Genomic DNA, 24,588 nt, shown 5'->3' with positions numbered 1-24,588 from the left:
GTCAATCTTCTAATGATTTTCAAATCCATATTTAATGTGTTTTTTGTTTTCCTTTCTTTGTAGTTTCCTTCAGTCTACAACAGTCACATGCCGCTTACATTATCCAGCTTTGACAGCCCATCTACTCCTGGACCGTTCTCTCCTGATTTTCAGAAGTCCTAGCAGTCGCACAGACCAGGACACGGGGAAGAGAAGCCTTCAGCCGATTTTATTTTGAGTGTGTGAAGGTCAGGTTCCCTGGATCTAATTACAAGCAGATTTAGGCTCCATTCAGACGAGCGTGTGCAACCTCGGACGTGACAAACTGACGTTTTTCACCTCCGAGGTGCACTCGTGCAGGACGCGCTATCACAGATCCCTCATAAACTATGGAGGCATGCGTAAAAACACCAGAAAATAGGATGTCCTATTTTTCCACGGTCCCTTCCCACGCTCCGTTGAAACAGCCGTGTGAACGGCACCATTGAAATACATGTGTCCGTGTGACAGCCGTTGTTTTAACAGCCGTCACACGGACGAGTTACACGCTCGTCTGAATGAGCCCTTACTTTCACCTCTTATTTTTGTTGAATTAACCATACAAATACCTGGTGAATAAACCAACATGACACTGGCCAGTCATAGGACTTCTGAGGAAATTATGAAAATGGCCGTTACCTTTTGCACTTGAGTAACAGGTGAGCAAAACCTGACTCATAAACTAAGGACTCCTAGTATATAATAGCGCTCTATTTTTTTCAGCAAAATTTTATCTAAAGTGAGGAGAACCAGGATTATTTTTGTATTATATGCAGATATGACTTCTCAGGCACATGCCTTAATTCTGGTCGAGTCAATTTTACCAAATCCTGCAGTGAATGACGTACAATAACATGTCCATTTTATAGGCCCTGAGGCAGAGCACAATTTGTATGGGAATCTTTTATCATCTGGTCAACCTACCTAGTAAAAGTCAATTGTCCATCAAGCCGAAAGGAAGACTTCATTTTTAGTTTCCTTTCATAAAGCACTTCTAAATTGCTGGTAGGAAACACAAAGCACTTAAATTGGACCGAACCCAAAGGGAAGGAGCAGACGTCAGAAGATATTATTTAAAAGGCGAACAATGGCTAAGAAAACAACAAAGGTCATTCGCTTTTGCTGGGTCAACCAAGATCGCATGCATCATTCAAACCGCATTAACACGGGAAACTAGAAATGAACACTGACAATCCTAAGAAAATAAAAAGAAGAGACTATAGAAGTGTTAAAAATAAGAGTGCTGCTGATGTACATGGTGAACAGCAGCAGGAGGAGGATTGCAGGGAGTGATGTCATCAGACGCGGATAAAGGATCTCTGGGACAAGTGCGCCTGCTTCAAGTGTCTTTAGCGTCTGCTCCAGAATTTTAGGTTAGGTTTAGGTTTTATTTAACTGCTCGACCTATGCAATATTTGTTTTATAGACATTGTATATTTGAATATATGAGCTTGTACATTGCTAAAGCACAGATGACAAAACAGACCCTTAAGATTAGCAAATGTTCTGAAGCCACTAACAAGCGACCTGTCAAAGTATATTTTTTTTAAAGGGAAGCGTTCTTCAGAATGTATCTTATATTACAGTGTTTCTGTTTGGTATTAACAGGGCAGGAAACTGGTCTGATCTGTAGAACCAGAGGATGGTCTACTGTTGGAGGTGCCTCAGTTTAGCAAGCGCTGCATCACAGGATAAGAATCAAGCAATTCTTTGATTTTGCTTTAAAAGGGCACTACCCTATCTATCAGCTGCACTTGTTTTAGGTGGCCCTTTAAGTACAATAAGAAACACCATTTGTAACAAGCAACTAATGGCTATAAATTAATTCTAGTCCATTGATCATCTGGAGATGAGCTCTAATAAAGTGGAAGACACCCAGTACTACCTTTAAAGTGTAGCTGGAAGTTTGGATTGGTGGGGGTCCGAGCACGGAGACCCCCACCAATCGCTAGAACGAAACAGCTGAAGTGCTGGTGTGAGCGCTCAGCCGCTTCGTGTCTGTTCGGCTATTTCCGGAAATAAATATTATCGGTGTACGGACTCAATAGGAAGTCTATGAGCCCGTACTCCGATACATCGGCTTTCTGGAAAAAGCCGAACAGACACTAAGCGCTTCAGCTGCTTCGTTCTAGTGATTGGGTCTCGGTGCTCGGACCCCCACCAATCCAAACTTCTGACATGTCACTATGACATGTCAGAAGTTTGTCAAACATTTAGCCACACTTTAAGAGGTGCAGACACATAAACAGACACACACCAACCCTGAATGACTTCTTAAAGGGAACCTGCCAGTAGTATTGAGATCTCAAATCTTCTAACAGAGCAATAAAGGGGAGGGCATTTTAAACCTTTTGTATTGGTCGTGCAACTAAAAACTATGTTTAAATCCCCTGGTGCGCCGATCGCAAGTGCCACTAATGCAGGACTTGATGTTTAAGATGGCCTCCTCCTCCCCTAAATCAGAACTGCTGACGTGTTCTCTTTAAGAGGTTACACTCCGCATTCTCAGTAAGGGTATGTTCAAACGCTGAGTCAAAAACTTCTGAAAATACGGAGCTGTTTTCAAGGGAAAACCACTCCTGATTTTCAGGCGTTTTTTAAGCTACAAGCGATTTTCGTGGCGTTTTTTTACGGCCGTTTTTGGAGCGATTTTCCATAGTACATGAAAAACGGCTCCAAAAACGTCCCAAGAAGTGACCTGCGCTTCTTTTTCGCAGCCGTTTTTTTTACGCTGCTGTTTTTCAAAACGGCCCAACGGAACAGAACACCGTTTTTCCCCATTGAAATTAATGGGCAGATGTTTGGAGGCGTTCTGCTTCCAATTTTTCGGCCATGTGAACATATCCTAACTGCCTCCTCCTCTTGAAGTCAGGCAAAGGTGCTGTGGCATTACTGGATGTCAACGCACATTCACAAGAAAGCTGTGAAATAAAGGGGGGGGGGGGGGTGCACTGGACATATTAACCCTTTCCCTGCCAAGCTTGAGAAAGGCCCCAATGGGTTTGGCTGAAATGTTGCAGCTGGGTAAATAAAGTCCACTATTATTTTTTCATTAAACTACCGGATTGCTGCCAATTTTGTTTTCTGTATATCCCGTTTGGATGCTGGGTCAGTGTTGGCTGCACCCGGATCTCCTGAACACAGTGTTGATTTTGGGGATTGTGTGTGTATGTGTATGTATATGTATATGTATATATATATATATATATATATATATACACACCTACATTAACTCTAAAGCCATGTTCACATGTCACGGTCAAAACAATTTTTTTTTGTCTTGATTTAAAAAAAAATTTTTGCAGCAAAGCACTGCTATTCTGTGAAAATCATGGCAAACAAACATAATTTTACCGCAACATGTGAACACAGCCTAACCCTAATTAAGGCCCTTTTACAGTGTGTCGGCCGATCAACGAGACATCGGCGCTCGTTTTCTCCTGTCACACGGAGCTATGGATGGGGACGAGCGGTCGTTACTCTGATCGCTCGTCCCCATACATTATCATGTCGGCAGCGCATTGCGTCTCCCTGGGAGATGCGCTGCCGACAACGATAATCTTTTACTGTTTTGAAAGCGATACGACCAGCAGATGATCGATCATTTGCTTGTTCATCTGCTGATTGTTTCCCTGTTTACACAGGGCAATTATCGGCAACTGCTCGTCTGCTCATTATTTTTCTAAAAGACAAAATCCCCCCCCCCCCCCCCCATATGTGACAATCTGAGTTCAAGTATGCTCTCTAATTGATAAGAGGGGTGATTGCATGAACAAAAGTTCTTTCTACTCCTCCCCCTGGGGTTAAATACACCCATACAGGGAAAGGAGGAGATTCCGCTGCATGCTGCCAGCAGGTCCCCCTACCTTCATATAGCCCCAGGTTAGAGCAGCAAATCCGGGCTGAAGTGAGAGCTGCAATATATGGTAGGTCTTGTTTTGAAAGTGAAGACTCGTAGCTTTAAAACTAGACTTCGATCCTAGCTCTAGCTGTGATCTTTCCGGACTCAGTGCCGTTAATAACAGGGACATGTCAGATACGTCCTTGGCTTGGGAAATATCTTCCAGATAGGAAGTAGGAGACACATCCTTGGCAGGGAAAGGGTTATGTTGGCCATGTATACTAGATAGAAAGTGGAGCGGATAAGTTAGCCGATCAGTTGTACAAAAGGATTTCACCAAGAACATGTCAGACAATATTGGCTGTTAGTACATGTATGGTCTAGTGAATGACTAACTTCCAGTCACTAACCCTACACATTTTTTGGGGAAAAAAAATGCTCGTGCACCAGTTAAAAACTATTCTAATCCAGGAGTGCGCACAATAATCGTTCTTCTAAATAACTTCTATGAGCGTTTTTTTGTTTGTTTTCTCCTCCTAACCACAGCACAGGCCGTCTAGAGTCCGTTGTGCCGGCAGCTCATAACTTTGCATTAGGAAACCGAGCATGCTGCAATACATTCTACAGCGCTGGCAGCCGTTCTGGATACAGGAGCCATAGAGACGAGCAGGACGCTCTCTAACCAAATGCAGAGTTATGAGCCACCGGCAGCACGGACTTTAGACCGTGCGTCTAGAAGCAAGATGGCTAATACAAGCGATTTCGAAAACTATTCTAGTACGTTCTCCTGCACTACAATCGTTTTTCTAAATAATGTCTGTGTAATTATAATCGGAGGTGTTCTTTAAGAAAGAGACAAGTCTATAAATGAACGGCCAAAAAAGTCAATGTGATTTACGGACATTTTAGCAGATACTTGTCCGTGTCAGGCGCCAATATTTTCACACAACTAATCTGTGTTTTATGTGTATTCAGACAAACCGTCCAGATATTGTTTTTGTTCCAAAAGTTTGGTGTAGAAATCCAGTATCTTGTCTGCCATGTTAAGCCTCATCTCCAGATCATTTTCCCCTGCAGAACCTCTTTAAATTGAAGCTGATCCATGACCTATATTTAATAGGTTGTCTGTCTGGCAATTCTTGCATATTTGTGTTACCTGTGTTTCTTTGCCCTAACGCTTTAAGCACTTTCAGAGGGAGAAAATATATTGTTTACTAATCATTATAATATGTTAGGGGTTTGTAATGGGATCTGCAAATTGTAGTCTTTTCTATAACCAGATTAAATGGTGCTCGCAGCAGTAAGTTTATAGTTACGTCCGTCTGACAGTCGGGGCACAGAAAACCAGCATTGTCTTTATATTTAAAGTGAATGTCTGCCCTTGAGCACCAAGCGTTATTTCAATAGGTCCAAAATTCTATGCTGATTATTTTTTTAAATATTTATATCTAGAAGTCGTAGCTCTGTTTTTTTCTGACACAGAATTTCAACCCGTGTAGATATTAAATGCAATTCTGGCAGCCTCCACTTGGGGGAGCTCAAGCCTACTGCATGTTGTTCATGCATTGAACTTAAAGGGGTTCTGTTACCTCCCAAAACCCCTCCAAACTATAATAATCAGTTAATAGCTGAAAAGATGCTGATTCTAATCTGTAATTTTTATCTTTGAAATCTCATTTCCTCGTTTTAAGTCTGCAAATGGGCCGTGCGCTGCATGTCAATGAGGAGTCCTAGAAGTCCTCTCCATTATATAAGCGTGCTTAGGTGTCCTCTCTATGCATCAACATGAAGTGCATGTCCCCTTTGCGGGGTAATGCAAGAGAGTAGAAAGATAAAAATGACAGATTCAGAATCAGCGTCTTGTGTATGTGTGCATATATATATATATATATATATATATATATATATATATATATAATCTATGTATGTGTATATTGTGGCTAAGCAGGGTTTTTGGAGGGGACAGTCTCTCTAAAAATAAATCTATGCAGTGGGCCCCTGAGCTCCCTCTAGTGTTGACTGAAGACTGACCGAATTTAAGAAATGTACCATAGTCGGGAAGGAGCCTCCATCCCCTCATAAGGCTAAGGCTGTTTTAACATGTGCGCAAAGGTTAGGAGCTCCAGCAGCAGATCCGATGAAAAATGCTGGACATCGTGACGGAAACCTATTTAAGTCAATGTGTTCCATTGGGCACCGATAATGTCAGTCATTCGACGGATTCGGTGCTTCCACTTTTTTGGTTGTTCTGCTCTTATGATGGAGCAGAGCAACAAAAAACAAGAACGCAGATGTGAACAAAGCCTAACTTGTCTACATGTGTCCAAGGTTTTGTTCTGCCTTCCTCTAGAGCAACAGCTAGATTTGAGAAAGGTTGAACTCAACAGACGAGTGAAGAAAGGATCTTTTAACCGCTATATAGATATATTAAAAAATTACTTGCCACAGCATTTTGGACATAAAATGGCATGGTGTTACACTGTAGACATCACTTTAGTTTTTGCATATTCTCACAATTTGTACAGGTGATAATATTGGAAGAAATATGATAGGGCCTGAATAGAACATATTACATGACTCTCTGAAATATTACATTAACAAGCTTTATGCTATTTCTTAAATGAAAATACTCCGTACTCCTTCTCCTCCGAGGCCTCCACCACTGACCCACACTCAGCTTGTAACACGGCTGGGTGCCTTTAATAAGCCGTATTCATGATCATTATTCTAGCGTTACTCCGTTTTCAAGATTATTACTCTCCGGATACATGATGTGCACTAGAATACAGCCTTATGCGGGTTTGCATTGCGGCATTCCACTGCATCACTTAAAATATTGCGTACGTTGTACACCATTCTGTGACTACAGTCAATTCTTCACAGGTCAGCATCTGGGAGAAATGGCGCTAAAGGAAATAATAATGCAAAATCACTTAATAGTATGAGATATTTAATAAGTAGAAAAGGGAGGCTTTGGCTAAACATGCCTACGTGGCAGGAAGGAGGGTAAAATAGGGTAGGTGAAATTTGCCTTCACCACACCTTAAGCAGAACCGCAATGTTTCCACCTTCTGGAGTAATGGGCAGAATTAATGCCAATCTGGAAATGTGTTAACAGAAGTTTATTGTATACCACAAATTGGGGCATGTTTTTTTTATTTTATTAAGGAATTCAATGTTTACAGATCCTGCAGAGGTAAACCATAAAGTGGGCCAACAACATGACCCAACCGTTTTGATGCTGTAAGCTATTTTATCGCTTTGATTTAATGATTTTGGTTACCATTACCCAACTGACATTTGCATAACTAGCAGTTCCCTTACCGATTATCAGATTCGCTGGTAATAAGTCGACAGGCCTACGGTTTTCTGAGTCTGTTTAACAGCAGTATGATGCAGAGATTGACACAGGCTCCAATAAAATACTCTGGGCAATTTTTTTTTTAGCAGGGACGTGCTCTGATGCTATATAAAACGGTCATTAATGTGATGTGTCTGCGGTAGAAATATTAGCTCGTTTCACGGCTCTTGGTAGATAACTACCACTTTTTGGTTCTGGCATTTTTTTATGGTGAAATAGGCGCGAACTCTACACCAGCTCTGACCTGCCTTAGCTGTGCTCCATATTTGTACAAAATTCTGTTAATAGACATTGATTACTTTGTCTTAAAGCGTTTTTACACGGCCGATATGGGCCGTGAAAACGAGCGCCGTTCATGTGCTTGGCAATAGGCACTCATTTGCTCCTTTCACAAGGAGTTACGATCAGTAATGTACGGGGACAAATCGATACTACGATCATTCGTCCCTATACATTTCCATAGTGTCGGCAGCACATATCCCTGTTTACACGGGATGATCTGCTGAGTAGCGACCATTTTATTGGCCGCATGGACGAGCCGATGAATGAGCCTTTGCGCTCGTTAAACGCTCATTGGTCCGTGTACAAGGGCCTTTACTGTCAAGTCTAACAAACCATACCCCTGCAAGGCCTTTTATGAAATACAAGGTACTAAAGTGACTCAGGTGTCTTAAAAGTGTCACCGTTTGATAAATTTGGAGTACATTACCTGAGTTTGTAGGACACTTTTACGCCGGTTTCACACAACTGTAATGTATATTACGGCTGATATACCCTAATCTCCTGTAGTTCCACTGAACTAAACTTGGGTCACCATCGATCCCTTTGTTATCTGTCCCAGTGTGTCTACTTACAGGCAGAGAAGCCACATCACTACGATTCTCTACAACTTCTGTTCCATAGCTGTAACTGAAGAAACCAGAACCAACTGCATTTATTACACACAATGCCATATGACGAAGATTCTTTATGGGCATACGCATAAGGCCTTCTTTATCGAACCTGTCTAAGATAATAACTGGGCTTGTTGCCCACATCAATCAGAGCGCAGCTTTCATTTCTTAACCTGCTCTGAATTAATGAAAGCTGCACTGTGATTGGTTGCTCTGGGCAACAAGGCCAGTTTTTCCTGTTTGACAGTTTTGATAAATGAAGTAGGGATTGTCAGCAGTATTGAATAGTAATGTAAAAATATTTTCTTAGGAAGATAAGCCCTGAGATCACTATGCAGAAATGTTTGGAACTTACTATTATTGAGCACCTAAAGAGAAGGTACTCCCTATAAAGTTTACAAATGGGGAATTTGCAGCACTTTTTATACCATTTTTAATGTCTATTTGATATTGGTATCGGGTAGGTTTCATTGGGATGGATGTTGTACATACTAACCTGAACCTTTCCTAGTTTTGTTTGCCAGCATTTTACAGAATTGTGTACAAATGCACCAACCATGATTAGATACAAGACTACCATGACCATGTCCACTATATATGTTTGTTGGATTTCTATCAGGATTGTACTGTGGATGGGTCATGCACAAAGATAACCGTGAAAAACCTTAACGTCTAAGGGACAGGGAAAACCTCTGAGGCTGATCGGTCTTTTCTTCTTTTGGTAGACCTTAATGTTGTCTGAAGGTGCCCATACACGTACAATAGCCATTGGCAGAACTTTGCTGACTGCCATTCCTCCCAATACCCCCATACATGGGGAATAGAGGAATAAGATGCTGCCAGACACCCCTTATTTTATGTTTAAATCCAAAATGCCATTTGCTTTTTCCCCAACATCTACTGTCATGGGGATGGTCGGGACACCCCATACACATTAGATTGGCCAACTTTCATCTAATGTGTATGGGCACCTTAAGACAAGTATGTATTGGCGAGATGTCTCGCTTTGTATGTCCGGCGACGAGTGAATAGAAGTCTTAATGAGAATAACATTACCTTCCAGGTTACTTTTACCAGAGTCCCACCTGGTTAGGTTGTTCTCCAGCTATAGAACAGCAGCAGCATATAGGCCCAAGACAGGGTTTCCTGACCACTATAGGTATCAAGGGTTTTATAGGTAAGGCGGGTAACCTAGATGTTCTGAATGTATCAGATTAGCCTAATAATAATAATTTTTTAAAAAATGTTGCATTTGGCTTTTCTGCCTGAAAGTGTCTGTGCCTCTGGTTAACCTGCATCTATAGGTTCTATAGTAGTTGTCATTGATGACTTTTCAACAGTAACGTCCAGCTAGGTTTTTGGGGGGTCTGGAGTGGCCGTTCATATCATTAAATACAAGTGTCTCATCCAGTGATAGTGTTTTGTCTTCTGTATAATACCCTATGTGTATTATTTAGATATGGAAGAAAATAACTCTTTGAATGCTTTCTTTCATTTCTTTGCATTTTGTTTTCGATCTTTCAACTTTTTGCCCATCGGGTCATGTATTGTATTGACCTCTGGCAGACAAAGAGCTGATGGCATTCTGCGCAGAGTATCCAGCACTTGTTGCTTACTATGTACCTTTTTTATAAATGTATTTTCACACTTTTTTTCCAAAGTCTTTTTGTAAATGTGTCTGGATTTTAGCTGGGGGGATAAAAGTATAAAACCAATATTTTTTTTTCTAAAAGCTATTTTCTGAGAAATTCTAGTAAAAGTGTTCTGTCTTAATATTGGCTTTAAAGGGAAACCGTTAGCTTTTTAATCTGTAAGTCATAGGCCAAACATGGGTCAAAATGTCAATTTCACTGACCTTCCCATAATCCTATAAAATGTTTTTTTTTTATTGCAAAAGTCTGATCTCATGTAAAAGATTAAACGGATTAATATATTTTATACAAGGTAATCTTGTAATTGTGATAGAAGTGATACCAAAGAAAATAGAGAAGAGAAAAGCTAATACTTGTATTTTTAACCTAAGTTCAGTCTAAGGAACCTCTCCTACGTCCCCCATTAAAGTGAATCTCCAGCTTTTATCGTCATGTTTTTAGGCCCAAAATTCTGTGCTAATTTCTTAATGTCTTTATAGATCTCGGTTTTTCCCATACAGAGCTGCAAGTCTTCTACATAGACATTGGGGCAGATTTACTTAGACTCGCGTTTCACACGGCAGTCGTAATCCAGACTTCATTGAAGTAAAATCCAACAAATTTAGGCTATATTCAGACGAACGTGTGCGAAATCGGACGTGAAAAAGAAACGGCCGCCACATGGACTATTTATAAATTCGTCTGAATAAGCCCTTATGGAGTGACACGCCTCTTAATAAATTTGGCACATCTTTGGCTGTCTGGCAGAAGTTGTAATCTACGCCTACAAATTCTTTACGTTAATTATAGTAAATCTGCCAGTGTGTGGGTTGTTCCAACCCCCACGGCTAATTCTTGCCACCTTTCTTTTGCTACTATTTGAATAATGGCAAATGGAGTAAAAAGTCGCAGATTTTAGCATAAATATAGCACGCAACAATTTTTTTTTTACTTGAATGCCACAAAAGTGGTATAAATCGCTCCCGTAGCTTTAAAAGTTAGCATGCTGGCTAGCTGCACCCACCACTAGAGGGAGTCTGGGAGATTACAGCATACTTTGATATTATTGCGTTCAATGTACAGTATGCAGTAAGCTCCCACTAGTGGTAAGGTGCAGGTAGCCAGCATGTTATTGTTTCAATTCATGTTTATACAGCGGATTTGGAGTCACGGCTATAAAGATATAGTAAGAAATTAATCCGCACAGAATTATGAACCTATTTAGGTTAAAAAAAAATGGGAGTTCCAGGATGTACATTTACTTTAAGGCTAGGTTGTTTTTCCAGTGAGCCCAGCCTTACAACCGGTTGTAACAATGCAGTAATGTTTTGGTAATGTGCTCTTTTGATACACGTTCTGATGTAATATGGAGGTGTTATACGCATCTGTGATAATCCGCTCAAAACCTAAACACATTGCATTTATCCGCTTTGTTGGTAAATGTGCAGCCAGAAATGCAAATATGTCTTTGCATTTTAATTTTTGTAATAAATATTTTTACGCAACTGTTACCTCTGGTGTGTTATGTTTTCAGGCATGTTTGTAGATTTACATATCTGTACCAATCTTTCAACGCAACGGTTGCCTTTATCTAGTTCGTCCACTTCAACCATAGCAACTGATTTACCGAGCATTTCCTTGTGCGATAACAAATCCTCCTATCTCTAGCAGAAAATAATCGACAACAGGCAGTTTCTTGAATGTAGGCGATATTTGTCAGATACTGAATATAAAGTTCTCTGACGCTGCAAACTATCAAGAAAAAAATGTCAGCTAGCAAGTGAGTTGTAGAGGATCCGGAAAGTTCAGTGACTGCTTGTGGATAAGCTATGGATTACACAAGATCACATGAATACTAACCAAATGAAAGAACGCCTATCTGTAGATAGATACGTCACATCAGACAGGGAGAAAGGCAATGATATAGACCTATGGGATAAGAAGGGTTGGGGGATGTTCACACAGCATTTTGGGCCGGAAAACCGGACGCAGAACACCTCCAAACATCTGGCCATTGATTTCATTGGGTAAAACGGCATTCTGTTCCGACAGACCATTTTTTTTACACGGCTGTTTTTAAAAAAAAAGCCTGCGTAAAAAAACAGCTGCGAAAAGTCCTTTGGGGCCATACTGTACCTCATATGTCTCAAAGAGAAAACCAAAAATCATGCCTTGTTCCACTGGATGCTGTATTAAGGAGTTAATTGCTTCTTAGGGAGATTACCTCCGTAATACCGTGCCGTACGTAAACACCATACGGCAGCACACGGAGTCTTTACATCTTCCATGTGTCACCACACAGGCTCCATGTACATGAGTCCCAATGGAGAAGCACTGTCTAGGGACTGCATCAAATGGTAATGTTGAACACAATATGCTTTATTCTTTCTTTATTTTATCTCACTTTTTATGAGACCGCACTTCGTTTTTTTGCAGCACTTATAAGAAAATTAATTTACAATGGAAGATATGGTTTTGAAGCTTTACTACTGCTGATACCAGTCTGGATCACTGCCAAGGTTCGGAGTTTTGCCTGCAGAAAGAAGTGACACTTGTTACTGGGAGAAAATATGTAAACGTAAGATCAAGACATCACAACCAACTCCAAAAATTCAAGGAATAAAATTTGTTAATAGTTCAGGCTTTATTCTGTAATTAAAGTTTATATTAAAAGGAGCGCCATACTTCACTATCCTGCCGTTTATGCATTTTTAGTTTAGGCCACGCAGCAGTAATATATCCACAACACCCTATGGTGGCTGGGGGCCCAAATGTTTCAGCTAATAAGTGGACCCTAAAATGAGGCTGTATTTTCATCATGTCAAACCAAACTAAGGGCTCATGCACACGTCCGGTTTTATCTTTAGTGTTCTGTCCGGTTTTTCCCCTGACAGAACACTGACGCATTCAAGCCTATAGGGCAATGCATACATTCGTTTTTTTCCACTGATCAATCTGTCTTAGGCCTCATGCACACGACCGTAGCCATGTGCACGGCGGGCTGTGCACATGGCCGCGGCCATTCTTTTCAATGAGCCCGGACCACAGAACACGGCCGTAATAAGGCTTGCCTGTTCTTTCTGCGGTCCGGGCTCCGGGGCCATTCACGGACCGTGAAAACCACGGTCGCGTGCATGTCCCCATAGAAATGAATGCGGTCGCAATTCTCCCGTGGATTTTCGGGGGAATTGCGGCCACAAAAGCACGTTCGTGTGCATGGGACCTGATCTGTTTTTATAGAGCATGTCCTGTCCTAAATTTAAATGGACGTGTGCATGAGCCCTAAGACATAGATGCTTATAGGATCATAGATACCTATGGTTGGTGGATAAATTAAGTGTCCGTCTGACCCGAAAATCACGGCCGTGCATATGGCTACGGTCATGTGCATGAGGCCTCAGGCTGTGTTCACATCACCATCCTAGTTCCGCTGAGGGGTTCCGCCGGAGGTTTCCATCGGGTTAAACCCTTAGGTTTCCATTTGCCTTTCCGTTTTGGGGTTAACCTGACGGAAACCTCTGACGGAACCCCTCAGCGGTAGGGCAACGGTGATGTTAACAGGCCCTAAACTAGGAGAGCACTCATCTGCTTAAAACAAATATTTTTGACTCCCGCGACAAAAAGAAAATGCAACTTTCCTGGTGTGACCACATCAAAGTCTAAGAGACGGATATAGTCACTTTAGTAAAGCTGCCTCTTTGTAACCTGCGCGCAATGAGGCAGATTTACTACTGTGTCTGCATCTGGAATGAATCGACTAAATTTTCACAAACTTCATTTTAGACTCATTTAAAATCAGATGTTTGTGCCTCACTAGATACTTTAAATTGGGTGTCTAGAAAAGAGGGTATGGCTTAGCTGGGGGTGGTGGTAAAAAAAAATGCACCAAAAGATTCATCGGGGTTTCTTTTGTCCTAACCCCTGAAATCACCACAGTGCCCATGTAGATAGCGCCACAGTGTCCACTGTAGATAGTGCCACATACCCCCTATAGATAGTGCCACGAACTCCCCGATATATGGACAGCGATGTCAGGGGCGCTCTCTAGGAAAGGAATCCCTGGCCAGGGCGTTGCAGATGCTCTGGCTGGGGATTCTTGCAGTACAAAGCCTTTAACATCACTGTCCAAGTAGGGACAGTGACGTCAAGGGCTATCCCAAGACAGGAGTTTCCGGCTAGAGAGCTTGCGATGCTATGGCTGGGGATTTCATAGTTGAAAGCTATGACATCACTGTCCATATAGGGACAGTGACGTCAGGAGCTTCTCCGGGCTCAGCACTTAAAGTAGGGCTGTGCCCGGAGTGTCCCCTGATGAGGACCAGGATCAGTATTTAATAGCCGTTACAAGGATTGATTTCTGAAAAAACGGCTGTTAAAAACTGATCCATTGAGTTCTTTGGGGACGTGAGGTCGTGAAAACGGACAAAAATAGAATATGTTATAGTATTCACGGGCAGTTAAAAAAACGGCCGTGTGAATACATCCATAGAACTTCATTGTTCTGAAAACGGCCGTGTGACAGCCCTTAAAAAAATGGCCGTGTGACGTGTGAATATAGCCTAATACATTTGGGACATCTTGACACTGCCTGTTTTAAGTTTGTGCTGTCTAAACCTTAGACTGCTATGTAAATATGCTCTAATCAGTTTCTTCTTAACATTCTTCTCTGTTTTTGGCCTATCTGTGTATGAATTTCTGCCAGCTAGGCTTTATAAAAATCTTACCTTCTAAGCCCCTGGGATGCAAATTGTCAAACACTAGCAGCACCACGAAGAGTGACAGGGCCAGTATAGAGAGACTGACACCACAAACCAAGAAACTGTAACTGCCTTGTGTCTGGATAACCTGCATTGGAGGAAATATACAACAATTTAACTCAATTTCCTGATGTATCCTACAGTCAGTGTAAAGACTTATGTGCTGACCCATAATTTGCAACAATGTTCCACCATTTGCAAGTATAGTACAGTCATATTCTACTAATCTGGCACATGTAACCGGAATCGCCCAATCCCAGATTAGCAGGATCAGACCTAAGGGTATGTGCACACGGTAGCAGGCTTTTACGTCTGAAAAGACAGACTGTTTTCAGGAGAAAAGAGCTGCCTCGTTTCAGACGTAAATGCTCCTCCTCGCATTTTGCGAGGCTTCTCTGACAGCCGTAAATTTTGAGCTGTGCTTCATTGAGTTCAATGAAGAACGGCTCAAATTACGTCTGAAAGAAGTGTCCTGCACCTCTTTTGACGAGGCTGTATTTTTACGCGTCGTCGTTTGACAGCTGTCAAACGACAACGCGTAAATGACAGGTTGTCTGCACAGTACGTCGGCAAACCCATTCAAATGAATGGGCAGATGTTTGCCGACGTATTGTAGCCTTATTTTCAGACGTAAAACGAGGCATAATACGCCTGGTTTACGTCTGAAAATAGGTCGTGTGAACCCAGCCTAAGGGTATGTGCACACGATGAGAGGCTTTTACGGCTGAAATGACAGACTGTTTTCAGGAGAAAACAGCTGCCTCGTTTCAGCCGTAAATGCTCCTCCTCGTATTATGCGAGGCGTCTGAGACGCTCGTAAATCTTGAGCTGCTCTTCATTGACTTCAATGAAGAACGGCTCAAATTACGTTGCAAAGAAGTGCCCTGCACTTCTTTGCCGAGGCAGTCAATTTACGCACGACATGTCCTATATTTGTGCGTTGTTCGCGCATCACGCACCCATTGAAGTGAATGGGTGCGTGAAAAATCACGCATGCAACGGAAGCACTTCAGTGGGATGCGCGTGATTCGCGCAACAGCAGTAAAAAGTATGATTGAAAATCGAAAAGCACCACGTACTTTTCTGTTTACAAACATCCAAACAGAGTGTCATAATGATGGCGGCTGCGCGAAAATCACGCAGCCGCGCATCATATGGTGATGACACACGGAGCTGTTAAGTGCCTTTTGTGCGTGCAAAACGCACACGCTCGTGTAAATCTGGCCTTAGTTGCATGCAAACTACTTGCTGCTCTGTACATCACAATAAGGGCTCATTCACACTTCCGTTATTCTTATCACGATTTGGAACAGATCCCAGCAGAGGGACCAAGAAAAACATTCCAAAATGAAAGGTTTTCATTGTTCCCTCTATTAGGATGTGTTAATATTTTTTTTTTAAAGGACTTGTCCAGTTTAGACAACTAATTTTTATATACTCTATTAGGGAATTCTGAGTTAGTTGAGGGGTCCTCATCTTTTTAGCCAGAATTGATACAAAGAGCATCTCTCACTCTGGAGGACCTGTTCTGGCATCTGTCACTCTGGAGGACCTGTTCTGGCATCTGTCACTCTGGAGGATCTGTCTTGTCCAGTATTAAGCAGACAACCCATTGATTTGAATGACACTGTGTAAGGGTATGTTCACAAGGGCTATTTTCAGCCATTTTTCGGGCCAATAACGTCACGAAAAACGGATGAAAAATTGGAAGCAGAACGCCTACAAACATCTGCCCATTGATTTCAATGGGAAATAGTGTTCTGTTCCGACGGGGCGTTATTTTACGCCTCATTTTCAAATAACGGCGCTTAAACAGACGCCCAGTAAAAATAAGTGCATGTCACTTCTTCAGCCGTTTTTGGAGCCGTTTTTTATTGACAGCTAAAAAAATGGCCGTAAAAAAATGGCTGAAAATCAGAGGTTGTTTTCCCCTGAAAACAGCTCTGTATTTTCAGCCGTTTTTTGTTAAGCGTGTGAACATACCCTAAGGCTGGATTCACACGACCATGTTACATCCGTAATGGACGGAACGTATTTCGGCCGCTAATCTCGGACCGAACACAGTGCAGGGAGCCGGGCTCCTAGCATCATAGTTATGTACGACGCTAGGAGTCCCTGCCTTGCCGTGGAACTACTGTCCCGTACTGAAAACATGATTACAGTACGGAACAGTTGTCCTGCAGAGAGGCAGGGACTCCTAGCGTCGTACATAACTATGATGCTAGGAGCCCGGCTCCCTGCACTGTGTACGGTCCGGGATTAGCCGCCGAAATACGTTCCGTCCATTACGGACGTAACATGGTCGTGTGAATCCACCCTTAGGGTATGTTCACACACACTAATTACGGACGTAATTCGGGCGTTTTTGCCCCGAATTACGTCCGAAAAATGCGGCTTGAAAGCGTTGACAAACATCTGCCCATTGAAAGCAATGGGCTGACGTTTGTCTGTTCACACGAGGCGTGTATTTACGCGCCGCTGTCAAATTACGCCGCATAAATAGACGCCCGCATCAAAGAAGTGACCTGTCACTTCTTGGGGCGTAATTGGAGCCGTTATTCATTGACTCCAATGAAAAGCAGCGCCAATTACGTCCGTAATGGACGCGGCGTTCAAGCGCCTGCACATGCCTTTACGGCTGAAATTACGGGGATGTTTTTTCCTGAAAACATCCCCGTAATTTCAGCCGTTACGGACGCAGGGCAATTGAACTCTTACAGCCAGGTTTCCCTACAGATTACACCCGATCGCTGGGGGTTCAACAGAGGGACACTTTGTGATCTGTTTATTGTCAAGGTACACTTCTAACAAGTAGGGGTTGTCCAAAGCGGAGAACCCCTTTAAGAAGAAAAATTGTGAACAAGTCCTTCATTGAATTATTGACCCCAGTAATATACAGTAACATTCCCTAATTCGCCATAAAGGTAATATTATCTTACCGTTCCCACTAGAATCTGAAGAATCATTTCACCCATTCCAGCAGCAGTGACAAGAACTGTGGTAGCACATCCTGTGGATGTAAAGTGTAATCAATACGGTAATGGGTCCTCCAACAATAAATACATCAAATACAAATAATATGCCGAGGGGCAGTTTTATGTGATTTACGTGTCACAGTTGGCGAAAGTTCAGCCTTGTAGCTCTGTGCTGCGATGTTATAACCCAAGTGTGAAGTTGGCCTAAGGCTGCATTCACACAGTACAATGGTGTGTCAGTTCTAAGGGGTTGTACAGGATTGAAAAAACATGACTGGGTTTTTTTTTTCTTTCAAAAAACAGTGCCATAACCTGTCTGCAGGCTGTGTGTGGTATTGCAGCTCAGCCCCATTCGCTTCATTAGAGCTGAGCCGTAGTATCAGACACAACCCAATAACCCATGGACAGGTGGGCTGTTTATGTGTAGATGTTTCATAGAACTGATTGCTAAATGTCGCAACATGTTCCAAAAGAGTAAAATTCCAGCAGACATATGTTGTAACCCATAGGAAGTCACGTATGACAAAATGTGTCCAGAAAAAGTGCAGCTCTGTGACCCTCATTGTTTATTAAGATGAGGGAACATAAACTGACCCATTATAATATATAAGTGCATATCTGGCTGCTATGTTGTAGATGTCTTCATATTTTAATTATTGCCATTAGATTCCTCAAGTCCTATTCTAACCGCTAAATTAGATTATTGCTTTGGTAAATAATAGCCACAGATAAAGCTAGGCATAGAAATGACTCAATTGCTGGCCAAGAGATGTGGGCAATCAGAATGGGCACAAAATATACGGCTTACCTATGGCACTGTTATACAGCTATCTGCATCAGCCATCAAGTCAACTTTTTCTACACCAATCTGTCTCCCATTGGGATGTGCCTGTCATTACTTTTTCCCCGAATAGAGGGTTTTGGGCTGGTCCTCAGGTAGCCTAGATTATGCTATTGGGTGTGTTACCGAGGCGTTACAGTCTGCAATCAGCATAAGCTAGTCGCAGAGCTGAGAAGATATAACTGTGAACCTACCAGTAGTATGTTGGAAAAAAAAAATAGCATTGCTGTTTTTCAGAAAGAGTTCAGGGACTCCTACGTATAGGTGAGAAGACCTAAGTGCTGTTTACTTAGCTACCGGATAAGAGGGGTTTTTATTGTTGTTCTTCATATGCTAATATATTATGCAATAAAAGATCCTAAATGTCAAATTCATTCGCCATTTGTGAACTCAAAAAGCCAAAAAAAGCCAAAAAATAAATGAAAACAATATATATGATTTAGGTGGGTCATAGCTGTGGGTTTTAAAGTTATGAATACATTTATGGCCACTGTATCCTGCACTCTGAAAATGTAAAAATAAAAATGTAAATTCTATTGACATATCACTATCTGAAGCAGGAGGATAGGGATCTGACTGCTTGACAGGAGATGCAGATCATGCACGATGACATTCTCTTCCTCTGACGAGCAGACAAGACGCTGAAGATTAGGAGACAGCCTGCTCACCAGTGGGGATCCCTCTGCACCACCAACGATGAGACTGAGCAGAGAAACCAGTGGTGAAACGGCACTTGCGTCTCCACCTCTCAACACTAAGGCTCTGTTCACATCTGCGTTGGGGTCCCGTTCTGACGTTCCGTCGGAGGTTTCCGTCAGAACGGGACCCTTAGCAGACACCAACTGATACTGTTTCCATCACCATTGATTTCAATGGTGACGGAACCGGTGCCCGTGGTTTCCGTTTGTCTCTTTTGTGCACCGGATCCGTAGTTTTGCCGGAAGCAATAGCGTAGTCAACTACACTATTGCTTCCGGCAAAACTTACGTGTCAAGTATAGGTGAAGCACATAAAAACGATGTGCTTCACCTGTACTTGCCGCGACACTGCGCTAATTCATGGTAATTACCGTGTGCCTGGGCTGCATCATGTACAGGCACCTTCAAACCTTTCTCAAATATAGAAAATTAGTCAAATTAAATAATGTCCTCTCTATTTTAGTGATAAATCTGGGCTTAGCAGTCCAGTGGACTCATTTTGGACTTTGGAGTCCAGTGGGCGGTCCTATTCAGCGATTGACAACTATCTATGTATGCACATTCGTACAAAGAAATCTATCAATCATCGTAGGACCGCCGACTGGACTCCTAAGCCTGGAATGAGCAGTGGTTTAGACCAACAAATTACAAGATATACAAAATGTTTTTGTCTTTTTCTCAGAAGTGATAGGTCTTCTTTAACTGATGATATTCAAGACAATTAAGTAGATGGAAATATGGATTCACCTAACTTCCTTTTTACAATACGGAACCACTGTGTAGCAGTAACTAAAAAAATCTGATTTCATAACACTCATATGGAATCCATGCCTTGGTATAAATTTGTTCAGGAAGCAGCGCAACACGAATCCGTAATACGGCCTTCTGCATGAGGCCTAAATGTATTCCCAATTTTTCTGTCATTTTCTCACATCTAACATTGATAAAGGATGACGCCAACATGCGTATACTGCAGGTCAGGACCACTCTGCTCACCTTTGTAGTTTAGCATATCTTCCGTGTAAGCCAACATGCTTGGAAAAACACTACTGAGGAACAGACCAAGAAAAGCTGTACCAATAAAAAGACCGGGTACACTGTTCTGTGACAAGAGCAGGAACATGAACGTTGCTGCCATTCCGATCTAAAGAGGGTGAAAAGATGTTTAACACATTCTGTCAAAGAAATGGTTACGTTGGAGTACATGAAATCTTGTTTTCCAATAATAATAATTTTACTTGATCCAATAGCATGTGGTGTTGTAGCTTTGGTTACCATACTGTTAGGGCGGGTTCACACGTGGCGGAATTTCACTGAAATTCCGCTGCGGACACTCCGCAGCGTTAATCCGCAGCGGTGCCGTTTGTCCATTGACTTACACTTTAATTTAGCAGTGTTCGTTTAGACTAGGCTGAAAATTCCGCTGCGGAGCATAGGCTGCGGAGCGGAATTTGGTGTCCGCAGCATGCTCTGTCTGTTGCGGAGCAGTGGCGGACTGGTTGCGGACTCATGGCGGAATTTCTCCATTGACTTCAATGGAGAGTCAAAATTCCGCAATGAAGTCCGCAGATCTTATGTGTGCTGCGGAGCGTATTGTTTTTACTACCATGACATTTCTTCATTCTGGCTGGACCTATGTATTTCTAGGTCTACAGCCAGACTGAGGAAGTCAATGGGGCTCCCGTAATGACGGGAGCGTTGCTAGGAGACGTCTGTAAATAGTCACTGTCCAGGGTGCTGAAAGAGTTACGCGATCGGCAGTAACTGTTTCTGCACCCGGGACAGTGACTACCGATCTCAATATACATGTATCTGTAAAAAAACATATAAGTTCATACTTACCGAGAACTCCCTGCGTCTGTCTCCAGTCCGGCCTCCCAGGATGACGTTTCATTCTAAGTGACGGCTGCAGCCAATCACAGGCCAAGCACAGGCTGCAGCGGTCACATGGACTGGAGCGTCAATCAGGGAGGTCGGGCTGGATGCCGAAAGAGGGACGCGTCACCAAGACAACGGGCGGTAAGTATGAATTTCTTTGACTTTCACTAGGGAAAGTGCTGTCCCTTCTCTCTATCCTGCACTGAATAGGGAGAAGGGAAGCACTTTTCCTGCAGTCCGCAGCGGCCAGTCCGCATCAATTTTCTGCACATTTTGTGCAGATCCGCAGCAGAATCTGCAACGCAGATTCTGTGCGGCATTGATGCGGACAGTTGCGGAGGAAATCCGCCACGTGTGGTCATGCCCTTATTAAACCATGACAGGTTCTGCTTGAAGAGATAACTCATATCTGATTTCTATGGAAAATGCACATTATGCGTCTTTTTTATTGGTTATTTTACATGTCATTTTGTTGGTCTTATCACAGTATGAAGTAAATGTGGCAGGTATTGTTGTTTATCTTCCCAAAAGACATAATGCGAACCAAACGCAAGGGGGAATAAACAGTAAACTGTTAGGAAAAGTACAGTATTAGGCTACAGTGGTATGTCCTATGTGCAGAAAAGTTTTCCCCTTTCAATCAAAACCACAACTTCTCACCAGCGAAATATAAGCTAACTGCATATAGATGTAGCCATCTTTATCTTGACTTTTAACGCATTAAGCTTAGTTCACATATGCGCCAGGGTCCCGTTCCGTCGGAGCTTTCCGTCGGAACGGGACCCTGACTGACACAAGCGGAAACCAAAGGTCTGTCCCAGTTGTGCAAGGGTTCCGTAATTTTGCCGGAATCAATGGCAAAACAACCGAACCCTTGCACAACTGATACAAACGGAAACTATTGGGACCGGACCCGTCACCATTGAAATCAATGAAGATGGAAACGGAAACCTTTGGTTTCCGTTTGTGTCAGTCAGGGTCCTGTTCCGACGTAAAGCTCAGTCGGAACGGAACCCTGGCACATATGTGAACAAAGCTTTAAATACACAGTGTCAAGAAACCTTAATTTGACTTTTTCATTGGCATTTGTTCTGTGATATCACGCTGCAGCAATTTATCAGAATCAATATAAAGATGGCTACATCTGTACAACTAACAAAATTTGTGGGAGGTGATGACTAGCACCGATGAAGTTTCTTCAGCTTTAAGAGACAGGGTCATATTTACTATTCAAAATGCACCAGAATTTTCTGATACGTTTGGCACATGTAGTCTAGCTCTAGGCTGTCTAAATTTAAGACAGTATAAATGAATCTGCCTAATAGGGTGACAATGGTTGGGTTGCATACAGCTGACAGGCTGGATTCAAATGCAGATTGGTGCTTGAGCCCTTGCTATGATTTCCTGCTGAGAGAGGGACAAAAACCTCTTCATTAACAGTCTGGACACAGAGCTGTTCACATGGCTGCTGGATAGTCCACAAACTTATCAAATAATGTGGCTAAAATCACTGAACCGGGCATACTTACTCATGAGGGAGGTACTCACACCACCTCTCAACAGGATGCAGAAGAAACACAATGCTACATAGAGGGAGATCACACTGGTGCAATATACTGATGAACACCCACCCACTCACTCGCTTACTATTCATGAGGGGGGTGGCTGCTGAGTCTTATCATTGCACAATAACATCTACAAATAATATGGATAGTTAAAAAAAACAATTACAACTTTTAAAGTTGTACATCATATGGGAATATTGGCACAAAAATGTGTGAACCATTCTTTTATGTATATATGGATTGTGGTGCTAGCTATTTACAATGAAAGAAAATATAAAACAAAGTTTGTCATTGAACTTTTTGATCATGATCAATGTATTCCTTCAGTATAAATCCATGTCATGTCAGTCGAAAATAAAATTTCACCTTTGCAATGGGACAACTTACAAGGTTAATAAAGAGCATGGAACGTGGAGGTACTTTGTAGGACACAGGTATGGAAATGAGTCTTCCCAGGGTGATGCAGGCCCAAAAGAGGCTGGGCAGATATCCCGCAGTTTTATGAGCTAATGACAGTGGTTCATCCACAGCATAACTGTAGATAAAGCCAGAGTATTCCCCCTGTGAATAATACAAGCATATGAATAAGAGTATACTTTGATTTTGGTTTTATTGCTTTTTTCTTAGTACATGTCCTTTATGTAAAATAATATCTGTCTTTTTGTTAGAAGCAATGAGAAATAGAGGTCATCTACCACATTTATATGGCCATACCCAGGGCAACATTCTTCTTATCAACTAAGTAATGCCAGAGCGCTCCACGCCATCCACAGGAAATGCGTCGCCATTAAATTATGTGTCCAGGTGACCTTACTGAAGTAAAATTGCTTTACATAAAAACGACCCCTCTAATATGTCCTATTAGGACATATAGACGTCAAAGAGGGTAGTCTAAATGTCAGAGCAGAAAGCAGCTCTAAACCATCGGCTCTTGTTCGTCTCTGGATTACATGGTCAGTCAGATTTATAGCTAGCGTGCCTTTCCCAGTAATTGCCAGAGGTTAGAAAAGCCAGTCCCATGGCGATTGGTTAATTGCCGCTCCGGCTTCTATATAAAAAGGGGTTGTGTTCATGAGACATCCATTTTAATGCTTGCCCTAAAAAGAAAAATAAGCCAATCATTCAGATAACGGCGGCCTTGCCAGGAACTTTAACATGGTAGCGCTGGCAAGCCCCTGTCAAGCCTACATGTTTCCTTAAAGGGAACCTGTCACCAGCATTTCACCTATTAAACCAGCAATACCTGGTGGTAGTGGGTGAAAAATCATTTCTATATAACCTATAATTGTCTTCTTAGTCGGCTCTGTAGCTTTAGTATTCCGTTTTTTAGTGTTCCCACACCGTATGCTAATGAGCATAAAAGAGTGAAATCTTCATTTGAAAAGAGTCAAATCTTCGTTTGAAAAGAGTCATATCTTCATTCCTCAAGTCTTCCCAAGTTTTTCCCGCCTCCTTACTTTTGATTGACAGCTCCTCGCCTTCCCCCAGCACACACAATCGCACGCTTGTGCATTGATGTCCTCTTCTGGGGTGTGCGCACAAAGGGACACCGGATTATTACGATAAAAGGCGCAAAATGTTTGCGGACCGTTATTTACAGTCGGAGGAGGAGTTTAGGAGAGGGGATAACGGCAATGAACTTTTGATAGCAACGGCCAGTGAGGGATAAGTAAAGCTCAATAGGTGAAATGCTGGTGACAGGTTCCCTTTAAAGGGACAGCAGGAGAATAGGGGATTGTGTAGTGCGTGATGAAGTCTCAGCACCACCTCGGGTGGTGGAGGCCCCTGGATAATTGCCCCATTTGCCCTTTCTTATAACCCGACTGTGTATTCCATCAGGGGAAACCTTTCCCCTTAAGAAATATTTTTTTTAAAGGTTTCCATGCATCTATCTGATGGGATCAAATCATACTTTTTTCTCTAAGTATAGCGCGGTAATTTCACAGTGTAAATAAAGAATTTGTTTGCAGTCACATTTGAATAGTGAAATCTAGGAGGCAATATTTAGAGAATTATTTCCGTATATCTAAAGCTTTCTATACATGTCATGATTAAATAAAATTGTCACATAGGTCTTTTGTCATTTTGATCATGCAGAGACTGCAAATATGTACAAATCCTGTGGTTGTC

At 42.2% G+C, this 24,588-nt stretch overlaps 2 protein-coding genes across 6 annotated transcripts in view; one reads left to right on the top strand and one right to left on the bottom strand.

Moving 5' to 3' along the window:
- ELK4 (ETS transcription factor ELK4) overlaps positions 1-12,373 on the top strand; it is a 31,347-nt gene extending 18,974 nt beyond the window's left edge. For 2 of the 3 annotated variants that reach the window (XM_075853800.1, XM_075853801.1), the window contains exon 5: positions 64-11,255. In XM_075853800.1, coding sequence (XP_075709915.1) covers positions 64-162 — 99 coding nt within the window. In that variant the 3' untranslated portion in view covers positions 163-11,255. Of the gene's footprint in view, positions 1-63; positions 11,256-12,180 lie in introns of those variants that run through there. The other variant, XR_012881525.1, reaches the window with a different exon arrangement.
- SLC60A1 (solute carrier family 60 member 1) overlaps positions 12,092-24,588 on the bottom strand; it is a 124,925-nt gene continuing 112,428 nt past the window's right edge. For all 3 annotated transcript variants that reach the window (XM_075853798.1, XM_075853797.1, XM_075853799.1), the window contains exons 7-11: positions 22,846-23,019; positions 20,012-20,159; positions 17,441-17,511; positions 14,469-14,589; positions 12,092-12,277 (exon numbers count right to left, since the gene is read on the bottom strand). In XM_075853798.1, coding sequence (XP_075709913.1) covers positions 12,231-12,277; positions 14,469-14,589; positions 17,441-17,511; positions 20,012-20,159; positions 22,846-23,019 — 561 coding nt within the window. In that variant the 3' untranslated portion in view covers positions 12,092-12,230. The remainder of the gene's footprint in view (positions 12,278-14,468; positions 14,590-17,440; positions 17,512-20,011; positions 20,160-22,845; positions 23,020-24,588) is intronic.

The sequence above is a fragment of the Rhinoderma darwinii genome, chromosome 2 (genome assembly GCF_050947455.1).
Source record: "Rhinoderma darwinii isolate aRhiDar2 chromosome 2, aRhiDar2.hap1, whole genome shotgun sequence".
Classification (NCBI taxonomy): Eukaryota; Metazoa; Chordata; class Amphibia; order Anura; family Rhinodermatidae; genus Rhinoderma; species Rhinoderma darwinii.
This window is presented reverse-complemented; position numbering and strand designations above follow the sequence as displayed.